Source organism: Dendrobates tinctorius, unplaced genomic scaffold, assembly GCF_039654945.1.
Source record: "Dendrobates tinctorius isolate UK_male_01 unplaced genomic scaffold, ASM3965494v1 ptg000104l, whole genome shotgun sequence".
NCBI lineage: Eukaryota > Metazoa > Chordata > Amphibia > Anura > Dendrobatidae > Dendrobates > Dendrobates tinctorius.
In genome coordinates, this window is record NW_027361772.1 from 18,718,465 (window position 1) to 18,738,115 (window position 19,651).

The 19,651-nt window shown below is 47.6% G+C and overlaps 1 protein-coding gene across 2 annotated transcripts in view; it reads left to right on the forward strand.

The window, feature by feature from the left end:
* The first annotated feature begins 5,537 nt into the window (after nucleotides 1–5,537).
* KAT6A (lysine acetyltransferase 6A) overlaps nucleotides 5,538–19,651 on the forward strand; it is a 33,498-nt gene continuing 19,384 nt past the window's right edge. Inside the window, exons 1-2 of one of the 2 annotated variants that reach the window (XM_073588872.1) lie at nucleotides 5,538–5,746; nucleotides 7,630–8,448. In XM_073588872.1, coding sequence (XP_073444973.1) covers nucleotides 7,855–8,448 — 594 coding nt within the window. In that variant the 5' untranslated portion in view covers nucleotides 5,538–5,746; nucleotides 7,630–7,854. The remainder of the gene's footprint in view (nucleotides 5,747–7,629; nucleotides 8,449–19,651) is intronic. The other variant, XM_073588871.1, reaches the window with a different exon arrangement.

Here is a 19,651-nt window from a genome sequence, read left to right on the forward strand (position 1 = left end):
GGGCATCTCCGACGTTTATAATATATAATCATATGTCTTACTCTGTGTATTAGAATTTAAGGTACAAACACCTTGTATAATTGCAGACGTGAGACACAGTATCAGTACCATATAAAACCATCGGGAAGGGATAAATCCCCACAGTGATAAAGCACCAATATGGCATAGGCAGGAAAGAGCTTGTCACCAATTAGAATAACATAGTAAAGAAATCACCAGGCTAATAATTACCTTAGACCGATCATGCAGAGATAAATGGTCCTGTGCAAGAATCCCCGCGCCCCGAAGCGCGTTTTGCCCTCTAGCTTCTTCCGGGAGCGTACCCAAACCTAATTAGGGATCTCCTTTTATACCCATATACGGCCAATCAATAAACTGAATCCCTATCATGTGACCCCATACTTCCGGGAGTGCGCAGTGCAGTGTCCGATGTGATAGAATAATCAAAGTGCACAGAAGACATTACGGCGCATGCACCAGTCCAGCATATTCCGGAATGACAAAACTACTTCTTGAGCATGCGCTGAATGACCCACACGTGCATTCATGTGGATCATTATAATAGCGCTGCAAGAAGTACACGGAATGCCGACCATGTATGCGCACTGTCTTCAAAAATAACTAATAAAAGGGCATAAATTATTATAACCATTTTTATTTACCACAAACGAAAAATAAAAAATTAATAATAAAAAATGCTGTATTATTAAAGAAAGAATAAATACTCCAATAATATAATTAGTGCACTTGCCCAAAGTAACAAATAAATTTGTTGTTAATGCAATAGTATTATTAATACAGATAATTAATACCAGTCAAAAAATACTCATATAAAAAAAAGATTATAAAAATAAATCATAACAATTAGTGATAATTTATAGTGCCCATAAAACTATGGCCAATAACAAAAAGACCTACATATAATGAAGGTCAATAACAATCCATACTTGCCATACCACAAACACATGATATGATACATGTAGTCCAAATATACATCCATCATTCTAAAATACAACACATATAACTTTAATAGCTTTATTATCTATGTTAAAAAACTTATTCTTTGTTCTTCGTTTCTTGTTCTTTAGTTCATTCTTAATATGGACTTCTGCAAGTAAAGACTGCTCCGAATAACCACATCAGAGGACAGCAAAAGATGACCAAATGTCCAGATACTAAAATAATAAAAATAACCAATTTTAATAATAAAATAAATAAAATAATACCCGACCCCTAAAAAGAAAACCCCTCAATGTGAACATAGCCTGACAGTAAACATGTGAGCTTTTACACTTAGGATTGTTCTCAAGAGAGCTCTCTGGAAGTTCACCACTTCCCATGAGGACAGATGGTTCCAGTTTTCCGGTCAGATGGCCATATAACTCAGACGGGGATCGCAACGTAAGGCCAGGATCACACTACCGTGTGTGATGCAAGAAATTTACACAAGTCTCACGCATCAACACCCTGCACTACTACCAGCACTCGGGACCGAAGCTGCAGCTGCATAGAAATACATGCAGCCGCAGCACCGGTCCTGAGTGCCAGCAGAAGTGTCGGGTGTTGATGTGTGAGACTTGTGCGAGTTTCTCATATCACACACGGTAGTGTGATCCCGGCCTTACAGTCGAACTGGTCGACGGTCCTCCTGACAGCTGTCACGCTCCTGTCAGGAGGGCCGCCGGTCAGTCCGACTGTTGCGTTGCGATCCCCGTCCGATTTATACGGCAGCACAAAGATCACCTCGCTCCTCGCCTGGTACACTGGCCGCTGCTGATAAACGGCAGTGAGTCGCCCTCCCAGGGCTGTGGGGTACTCGGTACCGGGCCGGTGTCGGCGGGATGTGTCACAGCAGCGGTGACCCGGTCTGTGGCCCTGGGAGCCCAAGTAAAAGGGGGATTGAATGGTGGAATGTAGTTAATTGAATAATAGTTTGTGACGCCACCTGTGGTGTTCGGCAAGGAGGTGATAAGCCGACGCTGCATGCAGATCCGCTGGGACTGATGGTATGGTGCAGCAAAGATGTAAATCTCCCCACAGGTGAAGCTGTAGTCCCAGGGCAGTGTAGATGTGGTTGGCACGGGGACCTAGCGGTGCCGGAAGGGTAGGAAGCAGACAAGACACAGCGGGGTGCAGTTTCTGTACCTTTACTTGACAAATGCAGTCCAGGGTCCTGATTACAGATGGTGCCGGAGCAGGCTAGCCTGGAAGCAACTCAGGGATTTTCTCTCAGCAGATGGGCTGTGCAGTCTCCTTCCCTAGTGCTTATCTGAGTGAAGTACTCCTAGTACTGAGTTACACTGAAGTTCCTCTCAATTCTCTTCTACTCTCACTCCTCGTATGGCAGACAGCTGTAGCCGCTATAATTCTCTTGGCTCACTCCGTACTGTTGTGCCTCCGAGTCTTAGATGGGGGTAGTGCATTTACAGCCTCCTACTCCTCTGGTGTCTGTTGCAGGATCATTAGTATCCATACAACCGTGAAGACCAGGCTCCAGTTCATGCGCTCTCACTGGAGATGAAGCCTTTCCTCTCTGCTCGATCTCCGCGCTTCTCCTCCACGTCTGCACACTTCACCCTCCTCACACTGACTGACTACTCCTTCCTCTTAGCCCTCAGAGAGCACTCCTCCCCTTAATTCCGGTTCAGAGTCCCCCCTGCTGGCCTGGAGTGGAACTGTGTTGCATGTGTGGCGCCCCTGAGGCTCAGTCGCCACAGAGGTACTGCACCTCCTCCTGAGGTGTGGTGCCCCACCATCCAGGTAAGTTGGAGGCTCCTGACCACGCTCCAACATCTGCATCCCACACAACAGAGTAGTTCAGCAAAGCCACATTGCGGCTCTTTGCTTGGAGAGTAGCAGAGCACCTTTGGTGGTTCCCTGCTTGGAACACTAAACGTGCTGGGAGGCGGGTGGAGTTGAGAATACATAAAAGAGCGGGAAGGTTTAGAATTACAGGTCAGTCAGACAGTAAGTCAGTCTGAGGAAGCCACTCAGAGAGGAGTGAGGAAAGAAGATCCCGGAGAGAGGGATGGAGGAAGGAGGTGCTGCAGCAGACCTCAGTGACCTGGGTCTGCTGGCACGGGAAAGGAAAGAAGGAGAAAGACATTGAACTGAAACCTGATCTTCCATAACAGAGATTAGTACGGAACGAAGGAGTAAAAGGGAACAGAGAGGACGTGGGTTAGGAGAGAACCCTGCCTAGAAGTTCTAAGCGCAAGGCCGGGGCCCGGTTCCCGAGGTTGTATGGATGCTAATGGTCCTGCAGCAGACACCGGTGGAGTAGTGGGCTGTAAATGCACTACTCCCATCTAAGACTTGGGGGCACAACAGCAACTTGGATAGAGAGTCGGGACTCAGGAGTAAGGAGTCCCCGAAGCAGGCTACAGCTGTCTGCCGTACAAGTTGAGTTCTTGGGAACAATATCTGTCAGGAGGCACTCCAGTGTAACTCAGTACTAGGAGATCTTCACACTTAAAGGCGCTATAGAGGAGACGTTCAGAAAGGCACATGTTGGCGGAGTGTTGGGAGCATTCCATCTTAGAAAAGAAAAGAAGGTCCAGCTCCAGAAATTAAAATCCAGGATTTTTATTGAATCATATTTAAAATAAAATAATAAATTAATGGCTGCTTGTGATCAAGTAACGGCAAGATTTACCGCATGGGGATATTCTCCAGATCTCTGTACACGTTTCGAGCATTCCATCTTGCCTGGAGGTTGACTGAGTCCCTGACCCGGAGGACACGGCACGGAGGCAGGCACCTGTGTGTACTACAGACTGAGTAAAGCTTTGGAACTACAAGCCCTGGTGTCCTCCATTTATTCACGCGCCAACGCACCTGGTACCGCTACATCTGGGTACCAGCTTCTACACCGCTTGTGCCTCTCCTCTCCCCCTACATCTACACTGCCCTGGGGCTACAGCTTCACCTGTGGGGAGCTTCACCATCTTGGCTGCAACACACCACCAGTCCCAGAGGATCTGCAAGCAGCATCGGCTTAACATCTCACTTGCCGAACACCACAGGTGGCGTCACGAACTATTAATTTAACTCCAATCCACCACCATTTAACTTCCCCTATTAATTGGGCGCCCAGGGCCACGGACCGAGTCACCGCTGCTGTGACACATCCCGCTGACACAGGCCCGGTACCGAGTACCCCACAGCCCTGGGAGGGGGACCCACATGTATAGGTTAACTGCGAGAGAGACCCTTCATTGCCTCCAAGCCTGGCATTACCCTCCTTGGAGGAAGGCAAAGCCACTGTGGCAGCCATACTCTTGGGGGCGCCACATTAGCGGTGGCCGGTTACCTGGGTAACCAGCTGTACACAATAAAAGTAATAATTCCCACCTTCTTGAGAACGGAAAAGATCTTTAATAACAAGAAAACTGCAAAGTCGCCCGTTTTTATGAACACTTTGCAATTTTACCCATTTTTTCAGGTTTCGACAAACCTCTTAAAGAGAACCTGCCCCTTCGGAAACCACGGCGTCACAGCAGACAAGCCCTGATACAACGCCATTGAGCAAAACGATGACAAAGTTATCGCTTTTGGAAAGCGGAGATGGGTCTACTTGGGTCTCTGTCACTCTGTCACCCTGGGGTCTCTGTCACCCGGGGGGCCCTATAACCCCGAGTGCCATATTAGGCAGCTCCCGCATCTTCCACGATGCCGACGTGACCGGCACCATTATACCAACGCTTCTCCGTACCCTCAGCTGGAAGCCTCTGTTTTGTTGCCATGGAAACGAGTACGATCGCTAATTATAGGTGATTTCTCACTGATTATTATCGTCTGCGGCGAATAAGACTCCGAATGTTTATAACGTATCGACACTACAGTGGACACCGATTGCTGGGATTTATAGTGCCCCCTCCCTGTACGTAGACTATGGCTATAGCAGCACAGCTCGTCCCCTCCTGGGCTATGACTACGTGGCTAAGTCAGGAGTGGATAATGGATGACTAGTTCTCCATATGCCGTCAATCTAACAGGCCCCCCCTACTCTTCTGATTATTCCCCTCACTGCTATGCAAATACACGTCGTTTGCATCCTAATATTAATAATAGTGATGCATATGCATGAAGGGAGGGGTTATGTGGGGTAACGCTGCAAAGCACAGGGCGCGGAAAGGGTTAACAAGATGAACGTCCTTTGTTATGCCCACAACTAAGATGGCGGCATGAGGCGCTGCCCTCACTCGGTCACGTGGTCTCGCCCGCTACCCCAAGCGCCTTTTCCCCCTGACCGCTCTTCTTCGCGCTATTCCACTCACGTCCGCCCCTCCCTCTCTGACTCACTGAATCCCTCCAACAACAACACCACTGCCCCGCCTACCGATGGCGTCATGCAGCCAATCAGCACCCGGCGTCGGCTGCTGTTCCCTCACTGGTTCCCTCCCTGACCTACTCTACTCGCGGCTCCTCCCATTTCATAGGTGAAGATCCGTTGCCAGCTCTGAGGCAACGCCCACAAAGTTACATCCACACAACATCTCCGCCCCCTGTTCTGGCTGTTCCGTGTCTCTCCTTCCGCGCTGTTCTAGTTTTTGTTCCCTCCTCCCGCCGCACTCTTCCATTTACCTCTCTATTCTCCCTCCGCGCTGTTCCTTTCACCAACGCCTCCGCCCTCCGCGCTGTTCCCAGCTTCGCCTTACCTCCCCGGGTTTCAGTTTTCAAGATGGCCGCCGCATCAGCCCGGGGTGTCTCCGCGCTCCGTAGCTGCTGCCTCCTGGGACTCCCGGTAAGAGAACAGCTCTATTTTATTTTTTTCCTCTTTGTCCCTGACTGCTGCTTATCCCTAGATCACAGGGGATCACTGTGTAACCGCCCGACTCCACCCAGGGCCGCCTTCCGACCTCTTGGCAGGCCCTGGCCTAAGGCCTACGCCGCCTGAGCGAGCCGGGGACTCGCGTAGAATTCATGCCCGGGCAGGTGCGCAGGGGCCCGGCGTCGTGTGAAGCCTCAGACTGAGGAGAGCACGGGATGTCTGGACCTTGTACACTGCTGCCCTGCAGGCTATGGCCGCCGTCCTCAGTCCTGGGGCACAGACTTGTTCTGGCCAATCACCTGGCTCTGTGCACACCTTGCACTACAGCTCCCAGCATGTCCTGCCACACACTCACTGCATGCATTACACCTGTGCATGGCGGACCTATAACCCAGGGTGCCATTGTGGGAATATCTGCAGTATTTCCTCCTTGTTGTCACCCTGGGTATCAGTTTGTTTTCTGCCTTCTGCGGGCTATTTCCTGTATGATTTGGGGGCTTAGGAGTCCAGTGGGTGGAGCTTCTCGCTGACTCCTGAGCTGACAGGTTCTCTTTATTTTTTTTTTTTTTGTACTACAAATGATACCTGAACTCTTATATACTAATCCTTGCGGGGCGCGTGCTCATGGGCCTGGCTGTCATCCTGCCCCCTGGTTTTGAGCCGCCGTCCATATCCAGAAATGGGTTACGTAGTGGCACTGTTGAACCTCGCTTAAAGGGATCATCATTCCTTTAATTCTTTATTTACTGCTTGTTGCCTAGGTTACCGGCCACCTCTCTAGTCTCAGTAGTGGCCGGCTTTCTAGGCCTGTAATGCTCCATTATAAAGTTGGCTCTGGTCCCTATACTCTTCTCCGATGCCGCAGAGGCAAGTCTTTCTCATTTAGCAGCTTAGGAGGGTGCACAGTTTAGACGAGGGGCACGAGCGTGCTGCTGCTCTGAACTGTCAATCATCAGAAGCACAAGACCACTTGTCAGGAAGCCGGGAGGCTGGGGAGCGGTGTGCTCCTGAGGTTAGGTGTCAATACCCCTTTGATGTTTATAAAAAAAAAGCTGCAGGCATACAGGCTACGTGGATCCATAGGGCTCTGACTGTTGTCCCAGGTCCAAGCAGCGTGCCTTTTGGACATGTCAGGAGTTTTGATCAGTGGGATCCTGATGCTGAGATCCTCATCGATAGAAAGCAGGTACACCATAAGGGGAGAGCCAAGAGAGCGCAATGAAAGGGGCAGAAAGCGTAGCTAAGTGCTTCTCTCTATTATCAACCTGTCAGGGTCCCGGCATTTGGACAACCAGTGGGATTACTGACTATGACGTATTAGCAGTGTTTTGATGGTATTTGTTAGGTTAGGGTTGTGACATGATGATTGCAGTGTCACCTTCGCGTTTTATGATTCCTCCATTCTGACCCCGCTGTTTATGACCCTGTGTCGCCTCTCATTGACTTCTATAGAGTTCGGTGTACACATGATGATCCGGGATGAAGCTTTGGTGTCACAACCATTGTATGGCAGCTCCTATTTGAGGGGCCATTGCTTAGTCATATATACGCCCCCACCCCTTAAGGATACAAGAATCGGACCTGTTGGGATCCAGCAGATAAATTTTCCTTCCCTGACATCTGTCTTTAGAAGTGAAATGGGACATCCCCAGACACACAAGTTGGCCCCCGCCTAATTACCGGAGACTGAGCCTTAGCGTTGCCTGGTTGCAGTAACCATGCAGTTGTATATACCCGATGCTTATAGGGTACCTTATTACCTGGGATGTGTGTGTATGAATATGGTGGGCCGGCTCTCTGGGATGTTTGTCACCTGTGCCATCTTGTGCCTCACTTTCTTTTGTTTTCTCTTTCAGGTTTGATAATCCGATCTTTGCTACTGGTCATTGTTCGCAGTCGCCGGTGTTGTTCACTAACACTTTCCAAGGTTGTTCTCACTCCATACCAAGACTGGTGGACTTTGGTGAGGTTGGCTGGAGGAGTAGTTTGGTGTGTGCTATGGTGATCCAGCCTCCGGGCAGCGCCAGCCTCCTTTCCTCCCTCCAGGACCAGGGCTAAACCTCTATGGATATACAGTCATCATGGTGAAGCTGGCTAATCCTTTGTATACGCAATGGATCCTGGAGGCCATCAGGAAGGTAAAGAAACAGAAGCAGCGCCCGTCAGAGGAGCGTGTCTGCAACGCCGTGTCCACGTCACACGGCCTGGATCGTCACACTGTCTTGGAGCAGCTGGAACTCAGTGTTAAAGATGGAACAGTACTTAAAGTTACCAACAAGGGGCAAAACTCCTACAAAGACCCTGATAACCCAGGTCGCCTGGCACTACCTAAGACTGGCAGGAACCCAGGTCGGCCAGAAGGTTTGGACTTTCAGCGCCTCTTGAGGAAGGCACTAGAAGGGCTCTCAGAGTCTGGGGGCTCTTCTCTGAAGAGCATTGAACGCTTTCTGCGTAGTCAGAGGGATGTGGTGGCAACCTATGGGGGGAATACAAGTCCATCTTCAGCTTTCCACCAGCAGTTACGGCTTGCTATCAAGCGGGCGCTGGGCCATGGGAGAATAATAAAGGAAGGTGCCCTCTACAAGCTGAATCCCAAGCTGACAGAGGCCAAGCAAGTGTGGGAATCGTTGGCCTCTCTGCCACCAGTATGTTTACTGCCTCATGAAAAAGACAAGGTGAGTGATACCCGTCAGTTCCAACTTCTGGATACGTGGTGTCTGAGTTACCGGTAAGGATTAGGTGTACGGTGGCGGTAAAGGAAAATCTATTCATCCCCATTCACTCTGGCTGGGAACTGGTCTTCACGTTGGCTCTGCTCTTACCAAACTGTAAGGTGCTCCATCCTTAAAGAGGAGTTGTTTCTGGCATAGCCAGAGGATAAATGTGATAGTTTTGGGTCCCATCGCTGGGTTGCTCATCTGTGCTCCTGTCTGGAGCCGCTTGGACTGGAAAACTGAGCACATAAGGTGCCACCTCTCCATGTCTGGCAGCGCAAGCTGGGGCCCCGTTCTCAGGATAGATATGGGACCCACAGTTATTAGACTTTTATGGGATTTATCTATTGTATGTTTCATGAATGTCTGGGATTAGAATACCCTTTTATAGGGATTGTCCAATACCTGGACAACTCTTTTTATTTTTAAATGAAGTAGTTCTCCCTTGTAAAATAAAAATAACAGATATGGACCTTATGTCTGCTCCGAGTCTGCATGTCATCATTATGCCATATGAGCCCTGCTGTTAATGGGCTGCTGCGATCTCGCATGTTCCGCATGTCCAACATTTGTCTAAAGAAAGCGAGAGAAGACCTGCCCAATAGTGGCCACCGGCAGGGTTCACTTGGCACAATAATGTTCATGCACACCCCAGCAGACCGGTTACAATATCGCAGGTACTGCGCCAGCACGGAAGGTGAATAACTTTAATTTTACGAGGGAGATTACTTCATTTAAAAAGGGGGTGTTCAGATAGTGGATAACCCCCTTTTACATTTGCCACTGTTGTTTTCTATGGACTTTTCATCCTGTTGTATCGCACATGCTGTTTTCAGTAAAAGCATTAACTTGTTTTCCAAAGAAAATGTCAAGCCAAGTGCAGCCCACCTTTCCTAACAACTCCGCAGAGCAGGAAAGAAAGAAAAATATTAATACTTCACCTCCCGGATCAGCATCATGTCACGTGACTGCTGCAGATGATCGGCGGCCGCTGATCAGCTGCAGCATTCGCTATTCTGACAGTATTCGTTTTTTTTTTTCCTGTCCTGTGGAGCTGATAAGAAGGGGTTGTCCGCTAATAGACAACTCCCTCTTTAAGTACTGCTCCAAAAATATATTATTTGTATAATTAACAGTCTGCAGATTGTCCTGCTTACGAGTCTTCCACCCGTTTAGTGTCTGCAGCTCCTGTTCAATGTGTCTCTATGGCAACAGACTACAAACAAATGCAGTGTAGCCTGATCCCTCAGTCTCCCCATCTTCCATCTGTTGGCTTCGGCTTGTTCAGATGACAAATTTGTTGGTAAAAAAAAAATTAAAGTATAATAATAGAGGGGGGTATTCCTCTATTTAGTTCTCCCATGTGTTGGACAGAGTGGAGAGACCAACTCCTAGGTTGTCTGTCAGTAATTTGTCCTCCTGTCTTGTGGATAGTTGTCCCTTCTGGATGGATGGACAGCCATTAGCTTGGCATTGCCTGCTTGTGGATTGTCATTGACGTCTATGGGCAGCATTGAGAAAGCCTGGATGCTGATGTGTTACTACTTGGCAGTAAAGGAAGACAATGTGTATGGTGTCATACATAAGGCTGCCTGAGTACACCTGAAGCCTCATGTTTGGAGGGGTATCCAGCATTACATTGCAGACCAGTAGGTAATTAAGAGGGGTGCTCCCAAAACTTTTTAAATGTTTCCAAGCTGCAGCAGATGCAAAAAAAAAAAAAAAATTCTCATAATTCACTTTTTTTTTTTTTTTTTAATATATCTGTATCTTCTGCATCACTGGTGGTCTCTGCTGGTATGTATTTACTTCCCTGGTTCAATGACTTTCAGTCCAAATACACAAGTCAGCGGCAGCCGATCAGTGACTTCTGTGCTGCCGCCTGTATGTGTAGCATAAGGGAAGTGTCAGACAGCCTTACAACTCAGACAGGGATCACAACACTCGGACTGGCTGGAGGGTCTGCCAAACTTGACATCTGCATAGAAACCCATGCTGTCACGCTCGGATCGGGGGAGAGCCGCCGGCCAGCCCGAGCATTGCGTTGGAATCCCTGTCTGAGTTACACAGTCATCTGACTGTTCCCAAGACTGGTGAGGCCACAGTTTGCCACAGTCACTAGTTTAGCCGAGGGCTGACGGACACCACCGGTTGCTGAATTTTGGTAAACTGATAAACCAATGTGGATCGATTCATTTACTCCACATTACACTGATGTCACCTGTAGGTAGACGGGGTCCCAAAACTGTTACATTTGTCCCGTTTGAAGGGGTTATTCAGCAACATCCAGAGTGGCTCACTGCTTCGCCGGAAGTGATTGGTGCCGATGACTTTACGACCAGGGCTGTGGAGCCTGTAAGCTAAACCACCAACTCCACAGCCCTGGTCACTACTGATCACTTATGTAAAGTGCAGCGCAGATTCGTCTCAACTAAAAGCCGAGATCCTTAGATCAGGTATAGACAGACATTTAGAGGACATTTCATAACTTTCCCTATCAAAACATTAACAGCACATTCTGATTTGTGCTGCTGTACCCAATTTATTATATATTTTGGGAGTCGGTCAGTTTTATACAGATGCCGACTCCCCATCCCTGGTCACAACCCACTGATTGTCCTACACTTGTCTTGGCAGGTGTGCAAGTCATAATGTCATTGGTACCCCTTCTTTCCACAGGAGGACCATCCTCTGAAAGTCACTGGATAAACCCCATTAGTTCACCAGTAACCCTGTTTGTTCACCAGTAGCCCCGTTTGTACGTAGGCAGCTTATGTAGAACATTGCTTTATCTTACACACTGGTTTCACTCATTGGTTGTGGTGTAGAAAATCTGGGCAAATCCGTGCCGTAGTACAAGGCAAATTCTCAGCCACCAAGAACAGGAGCCCCTTCCGGGTATCTGACAGCTCTGGGTTCCTTCTCCGGGATAGACCTTGCTGTTTCTTGTTGCGCTGCACCTGTGATGTGATATTGTACTATAGACATGTTGCGCTGCTATGTGGATGACACATGTTCATCTGGAAAACATTAACAGGCGGCTTAGTTGTGTTTGTGCTGTTAATTCGCTCGCTGTCTCCTGGTATTGACCAGTTTACCACTTTATTGCTTTTGTTAATCCACATTGTAGAAAAATTACTCATCCAGTGTTGGGAAAAAAATCTTCTACCCTCTCCTACTGTATCCTCACCCATCCCTGTAGACTGTGAGCCCTCGCGGGCAGGGTCCCCTCTCCTTATGTACTCGTGAGTCCCTTGTCTTACACTTTTATATTACTCTTGTATATATTACACTTGTCTATATTTCCTCTTTTCACATGTAAAGCGCCATGGAATAAATAGCGCTATATAAATGCATAATAATAATAATCTTCAATTCTATGGGCTGTCACCAGATTTTTGTGATGTAATCTTACAGCATCATGATGTAAGGGCCGAGACCCTCATTCCAGCGATGTGTCACTTACCGGAGTTGCTTGCTGTCATTTTGATAAAATTCCTTTTTTTCTCTGCTGCAGTGCTCTAAATGCTGAGCTCTGTATAACCACACAACCCCCAACACTGATTGGCACCTTTTGACCATTGTTGGGGGCGGGGTTGGACTACCTGGCAGCAGGTTTACTAGTCCTCTAGTGATAATCATAATCAAAACTACAGCAAGCAGCCCAGTAAGTGACACATTACATCATCAGGGCCACTGTCTCTACATTAAGCTGCTCTCAGATTAGGTGGCAGAAGCCTGGTGATTCCCTTTAAAGGGGCCATTTGGGATTTTAAGGAAGTTGCTGATATTTTTTTTTTTATTATTAAATCCATATATTTGTTGGTGAGAAATCATGCATTTTAAAAAGTGTACCCATAACACTTTTTATTGCCTAAACCTGTATATGTCGTGTAGCTCAGGGGTATTTATATGCTCGCTGACCACCATCTTTCCCGGTTCCCGGCGCAGCTCCGGTCCTCTTCTGGGTCACATCGGCTCACACTGGGGTGTATGCATGATCAAGAACAAGGCTCCATAGACCTACATTGTAAAAGCGACTTCCGGCTCCTAAACACACACCCCTGGGTGATCCGGCAAGTCGGATAGAAGTCACGTGGCCCAGAAGAGGAGCGCAGCGGCGCTGGGAAGACTGTGATTGGGGAGTATATTACCGCACTTACACTGCATTACTTACACAGCTTTAGGCAATACAAGATTGTCACTTCAGCACTTCTTTAAGTAGGAAGAAAAATGGCCTCAAAGGTGGACAAGCCCTTTAATCTCTTCACCAGTTCTGGCCCTGCAGTGATGATGTCACGTGCATTGTTCATCCATGTGACTGCTACAGCCAATCGCTGCTCTCAGCTGACATGTGATTTACATGCTGGCAGCTTCCCGGGGGCCAGTGATTGTCTGTCTGCAGCCATCATGTGATTGATACATAGGGTGTCATCACTCCATAATTGTTTTTGTGGGGGTGGGCAGCAATTTTGTTTGTTGTCATTTATGTACAGTGCCTACAAGTAGTATTCAACCCCCTGCAGATTTAGCAGGTTTACACATTCAGAATTAACTTGGCATTGTGACATTTGGACTGTAGATCAGCCTGGAAGTGTGAAATGCACTGCAGCAAAAAAGAATGTTATTTCTTTTATTATTTTTTTTTTAAATTGTGAAAAGTTTATTCAGAGGGTCATTTATTATTCAACCCCTCAAACCACCAGAATTCTGTTTGGTTCCCCTAAAGTATTAAGAAGTATTTCAGGCACAAAGAACAATGAGCTTCACATGTTTGGATTAATTATCTCTTTTTCCAGCCTTTTCTGACTAATTAAGACCCTCCCCAAACTTGCGAACAGCACTCATACTTGGTCAACATAGGAAAGACAAAGGAGCATTCCAAGGCCATCAGAGACAAGATCGTGGAGGGTCACAAGGCTGGCAAGGGGTACAAAACCCTTTCCAAGGAGTTGGGCCTACCTGTCTCCACTGTTGGGAGCATCATCCGGAAGTGGAAGGCTTATGGAACTACTGTTAGCCTTCCACGGCCTGGACAGCCTTTGAAAGTTTCCACCCGTGCCGAGGCCAGGCTTGTCCGAAGAGTCAAGGCTAACCCAAGGACAACAAGGAAGGAGCTCCGGGAAGATCTCATGGCAGTGGGGACATTGGTTTCAGTCAATACCATAAGTAACGTACTCCACCGCAATGGTCTCCGTTCCAGACGAGCCCGTAAGGTACCTTTACTTTCAAAGCGTCATGTCAAGGCTCGTCTACAGTTTGCTCATGATCACTTGGAGGACTCTGAGACAGACTGGTTCAAGGTTCTCTGGTCTGATGAGACCAAGATCGAGATCTTTGGTGCCAACCACACACGTGACGTTTGGAGACTGGATGGCACTGCATACGACCCCAAGAATACCATCCCTACAGTCAAGCATGGTGGTGGCAGCATCATGCTGTGGGGCTGTTTCTCAGCCAAGGGGCCTGGCCATCTTGTCCGCATCCATGGGAAGATGGATAGCACGGCCTACCTGGAGATTTTGGCCAAGAACCTCCGCACCTCCATCATGGATCTTAAGATGGGTCGTCATTTCATCTTCCAACAAGACAACGACCCAAAGCACACAGCCAAGAAAACCAAGGCCTGGTTCCAGAGGGAAAAAATCAAGGTGTTGCAGTGGCCTAGTCAGTCTCCTGACCTTAACCCAATTGAAAACTTGTGGAAGGAGCTCAAGATTACAGTCCACATGAGACACCCAAAGAACCTAGATAACTTGGAGAAGATCTGCATGGAGGAGTGGGCCAAGATAACTCCAGAGACCTGTGCCGGCCTGATCAGGTCTTATAAAAGACGATTATTAGCTGTAATTGCAAACAAGGGTTATTCCACAAAATATTAAACCTAGGGGTTGAATAATAATTGACCCACACTTTTATATTGAAAATTTATTAAAATTTAACTGAGCAACATAACTTGTTGGTTTGTAAGATTTATGCATCTGTTAATAAATCCTGCTTTTGTTTGAAGTTTGCAGACTCTAACTTATTTGCATCTTATCAAACCTGCAGGGGGTTGAATACTACTTGTAGGCACTGTATTTATATTTTGTGTGCAAGTTTGATGTCGCGACAATACTGCTGCCCAATGAGGTCATTATCAATGTAAAGTTACATGGTGGTCTGTGTGAATTTAAGGGGTATTCAAGGCTACACAAATGACCACTCATCCACTAAATGGGGACAGGTTTCACCACGAGGTCCCCACCGGGAGCTGGAACCAACTCCTACTGACTGTGGGGAGAGCAGAGTCTGACGTCATCGATCCAGCAGTTGGTGGAGTCCCCCTTTTAAACTAGGCAAAACAGTTTCCACCATTGAACCATCCCTTTAAATGGGAGGAAAAAAGTAACCTGTGTGCAGCAAACCTCTGGGCGCTTTTACTAGTTCTCTAATGATGCACCCGGCCATCCATAGGATGTAAAACATGATTCATCAGACCCGGCTGCCGTCTTCTGTTGTTCCGTGGTCCATAGTAGGGATTTTTGGTGGTGGCCAGGGGTCAGCATGAGCTCTCTGACCTGTCTGTGAGTCCTGACCCCTATCATTAACACTTCCTGCAGTGTGTACTAAGGGAGCTCTTCTGTGACCCCTGGTCACCTATGACCCCATCGCTGGGTCACCAGTTGTCCTTCCTTCTCCACGGACTGTGCTTATTAGAAGCTAACATTACATACAGGGATCATGCCCTAATCATTTCAATATTAGAGTTTTGCCTGGTCATAGTTGCTTGCCGCCTGGTCATAGTCGCTTGCTTCTTTTTTTTTCTGCTAGTAAACATCAACTTCAAGAGCTGACTGCTCACTTGCGGCCTTCATTAATCCCCCTCTGATAGGGGCCACTGTCACAGTCACTCCCGTCCGCCGATATCGGTGTTTGTATTCATGGCAGACTGGTGCATGTGGCCCGTACCTGGTTCTGACATTCTGTTATGTTAACCCTCAAAAATATTTTATTGCAAACAGTTTGCTAAGAACACAAGAAAAGAACAGATGCCAAGAAATGTGAGCAATATTCAGTGTTCCACCCAAATCAGCATATGCCTCTTATTATCACCGCCACGGAGGAGACAATGCGCAGACAGAGGAAGGAGACCCCGGCCCCAAATGTTTATATTCCCGAAGCCGCTGTTTATCTTCCCTTTAGTTCCGAAACCCTAAGATCAGGGCTGCGCAGATCCGAGGGGGATAAAAGTCCTCGTCATAAATCTCACAGGTCTTACAGGGGCTAAAGTCAAGTCAGCCCAGTTATTAGCTCCAGCACACATGACATTGGTAGGCATTAGTGGGTAAGGCACATAACTCTGCCCTACTCTGATGTCTGCTCTATGTGGGTGAATAAAATGACATTAATAAATGCGTACACACGATTGCCCAGTGCAAAGCTTTGCCTTTAATTATACATTTTCGATGATGCAGCAACATACAGCAATCCTTCATCCGTTGTGCAGATCACTAGAGCTTCACTTCTTTTTCGGCTCTAGCTGGTGCTGTTTCTTCTGTAGGTGAGCCATCGATTGGATGCTCGCTCAGTAAGAAGGCACACTCTCTGCTTGGACTGTTGCATATATTTTTGGAAAACAAAAGGAGTGTTAAAATCCATCATCTGCCAACGAGGGAAATCCGGAGGCCTGTACACGTTTTGTAATGGCGCCACACAAGCGGGCACAATAAATATAGGTTTATAGGCAGATCATTCAGACCTTGTAGGATCTGGACGACGTTCTCTACCCTCGCCAGTAAGTTAGGGGCTGGATCATTTCTTATAGGATTCAGCAAACTTAGAGGTATAACTAAGCACCTTGTGAGCGCCACTAAATGTCTCTAGTAAGAACCTTAACTTTGCTCGTTTTCACCAGTCAAACCCTATCCAAGTGATAACTTTCTGATCGGTGAGGTTAGACCACTGGGACTCCTGCGAATAGGTGATAACTTGTTGATTGGTGGAGTTAGACCGCTGGGGTGCCTGCGAATAGGTGATAACTTGTTGATTGGTGGGTTTAGACCACTGGGACTCCTGCAAATAGGTGATAACTTGTTGATTGGTGGAGTTAGACCACTGGGACTCCCCCCGGATAGGTGATAGCTTGCTGATTGGTGGAGTTAGACCACTGGGACTCCCCCCGGATAGGTGATAGCTTGCTGATTGGTGGAGTCAGACCACTGGGACTCCCCCCGGATAGGTGATAGCTTGCTGATTGGTGGAGTCAGACCACTGGGACTCCCCCCGGATAGGTGATAGCTTGCTGATTGGTGGAGTCAGACCACTGGGACTCCCCCCGGATAGGTGATAGCTTGCTGATTGGTGGAGTTAGACCACTGGGACTCCCCCCGGATAGGTGATAGCTTGCTGATTGGTGGAGTTAGACCACTGGGACTCCCCCCGGATAGGTGATAGCTTGCTGATTGGTGGAGTTAGACCACTGGGACTCCCCCCGGATAGGTGATAGCTTGCTGATTGGTGGAGTTAGACCACTGGGACTCCCCCCGGATAGGTGATAGCTTGCTGATTGGTGGAGTTAGACCACTGGGACTCCCCCCGGATAGGTGATAGCTTGCTGATTGGTGGAGTTAGACCACTGGGACTCCCTCCGGATAGGTGATAGCTTGCTGATTGGTGGAGTTAGACCACTGGGACTCCCCCCGGATAGGTGATAGCTTGCTGATTGGTGGAGTTAGACCACTGGGACTCCCCCCGGATAGGTGATAGCTTGCTGATTGGTGGAGTTAGACCACTGGGACTCCCCCCGGATAGGTGATAGCTTGCTGATTGGTGGAGTTAGACCACTGGGACTCCCCCCGGATAGGTGAAAGCTTGCTGATTGGTGGAGTTAGACCACTGGGACTCCCCCCGGATAGGTGATAGCTTGCTGATTGGTGGAGTTAGACCACTGGGACTCCCCCCGGATAGGTGATAGCTTGCTGATTGGTGGAGTTAGACCACTGGGACTCCCGCGGATAGGTGATAGCTTGCTGATTGGTGGAGTTAGACCACTGGGACGCCTGTGGACAGGGACCTATTAATGACACGGTCCCCACTGATCAGAAATCCTATAGTAGATGATTGATGTTACATATTAACAGAGAAAATTGCTTAAAACCAACACATGTTGCAGTGAAGCTGTCATTAGAAAATGCTGTAGTGTCTTTTTTGTGTCAATTGACTTTTTTTCCCCATATCACTTTTTTTTTTTTTTTTTTTTTAACGATGAGAAATCTTGCAATATACACACTGGGGCTTTTATTAGTGTCTAAATTCCTGTTTCAGGAACTGCACATGAACATTATCCACAATGGTCAGACCCCCCCCCAGCAATGTCCCTTTGTTCTAAAGCATCTGAGTGTGTGCAAAAGTAATTCTGAAGGAAGGGGGAGAAGGTGAGCTGTGACATTGTCCATTGTGGTTGATGTATCTCGTATTATCAGCTGTCTGGAGTGTTATCAGTTGTTGTAATCCAGTCTGTGATGATAGAGACTCCTGAAAGCTGAGTGTGAGTCTAAAAAAGACCCTCCGTCTATAGTGTGAAAAATCTTTGGATGACCCCTTTAACGTCGTCTGTGAGTAGTCCTCCATTATGGCAGTGTTAGTAGATGGTACTCAGCTGGCATTTGTTTGTTGTGACGGACACAAATACAGCAAAAGAAGCCAATTTCTGTCAAAATTGACAGTCAAATCTCACCCTAAAAAATTATATAGCAATGGGTGGAATTAAAACATAACTTTTAATATACTAATTAAAAGAACCAACCAAAATGTGTCACCAAAAAGTGATTAAAAAATGCCAATTCAGTGGATAATCCCTCAAAAAGGGGACCACCTAAATGCATCATACAGGATATAAAATGTTGCTAGTATTCCATATTAGGCAACAATTTATCTAGAGGGTACAGCATAATAAACCATCAGGACATAATGCCATAACCAATTGCATATATGTATATTTTAAGATCAAACAAATTAATGGTCACAATAGTACCAATAGATGAGATATGCAAAAAAAAAAGGAACAATCTCGCCGGTTTATGCAGACGGCCAGGAGTCTCGGGGATGCCCTTGTCAGGGCGGGAGTTTGGGGATCAGATGATTGCAGTTTTTATAGGGGTTTGACAGGGTATTGTCCCCCGCATCGTGATCTTCCTGTGTGTATACAGAGCATCCCTGAGACTCCCGGCCGTCTGCATAAACCGGTGAGATTGTTCCTTTTGTTGCCTATCTCATCTATTGGTACTATTGTGAACATTAATTTGTTTGATCTTAGAATATACATATATGCAATTGGTTATGGCATTATGTCCTGATGGTTTATTATGCTGTACCCTCTAGATAAATTGTGACGGACACCCCATGTATTTTGGTAGATTCTCCGGTCCAAACACTACATTTCCCATAGTGCAGCAGGTTTCGCTCCCCGTGTTGCCTCCTGCTGGTACTGGATGAGTGCGGGATAAGCCGCACTCGTGTTTTTCCATGGTTTGCGTCGGGTGTAGGAGCGTGCGGGGGGGGCAGCCTGTAGGCATCCTGTGGGTGCGGTGCATACCGGGAGCCAAATGTACAGGTTGTGCGCTATTCCCGGAAGGTGTCTTGTAAGTTTCCAGGCAGGCGGTGTCAGCAGCACGGAGGATCCGGCTATTTATAGCTTGTGCTTGTCTGCGGCCGTCATACAGACCAATGCCAAACGCTTCCTGTCTCCGCTGTCCGGGATGCCGCGCGCTGATCCTCGCCCTACGGACAGTGACATTGTGTCCCCTCCAGTGCCCCAGGAGCACCTCCGGACGGACGGCTTTATAGCCATTACTAAACGTCTTTTTTTGGTTTTGTTTAACTTTTACGCTGCCATAGCAAATGGCACTGGTGAACACGCGTACCCTGTGCATTAAAAGTAAATAATGGTATAACTCTTTAAGGTTAGAGGCTACAATCACCCACCACTAGAGGGCGCTTGGGAGCCTATGATTGCACATGATTATGCATTTGTTCAAAAGCAGCCCCCCCCCCCCCCCGATGGTTGCGGCAGAGGGCTAGCATCTACAGTAGGATGTAGCTTTATGTTCTCTGTTGGATGTGGTGCATGGAAGGGCCCCCGGAGCTGAGCCTGCACCATACAGGGGAGTTGCCAGCTGTACTA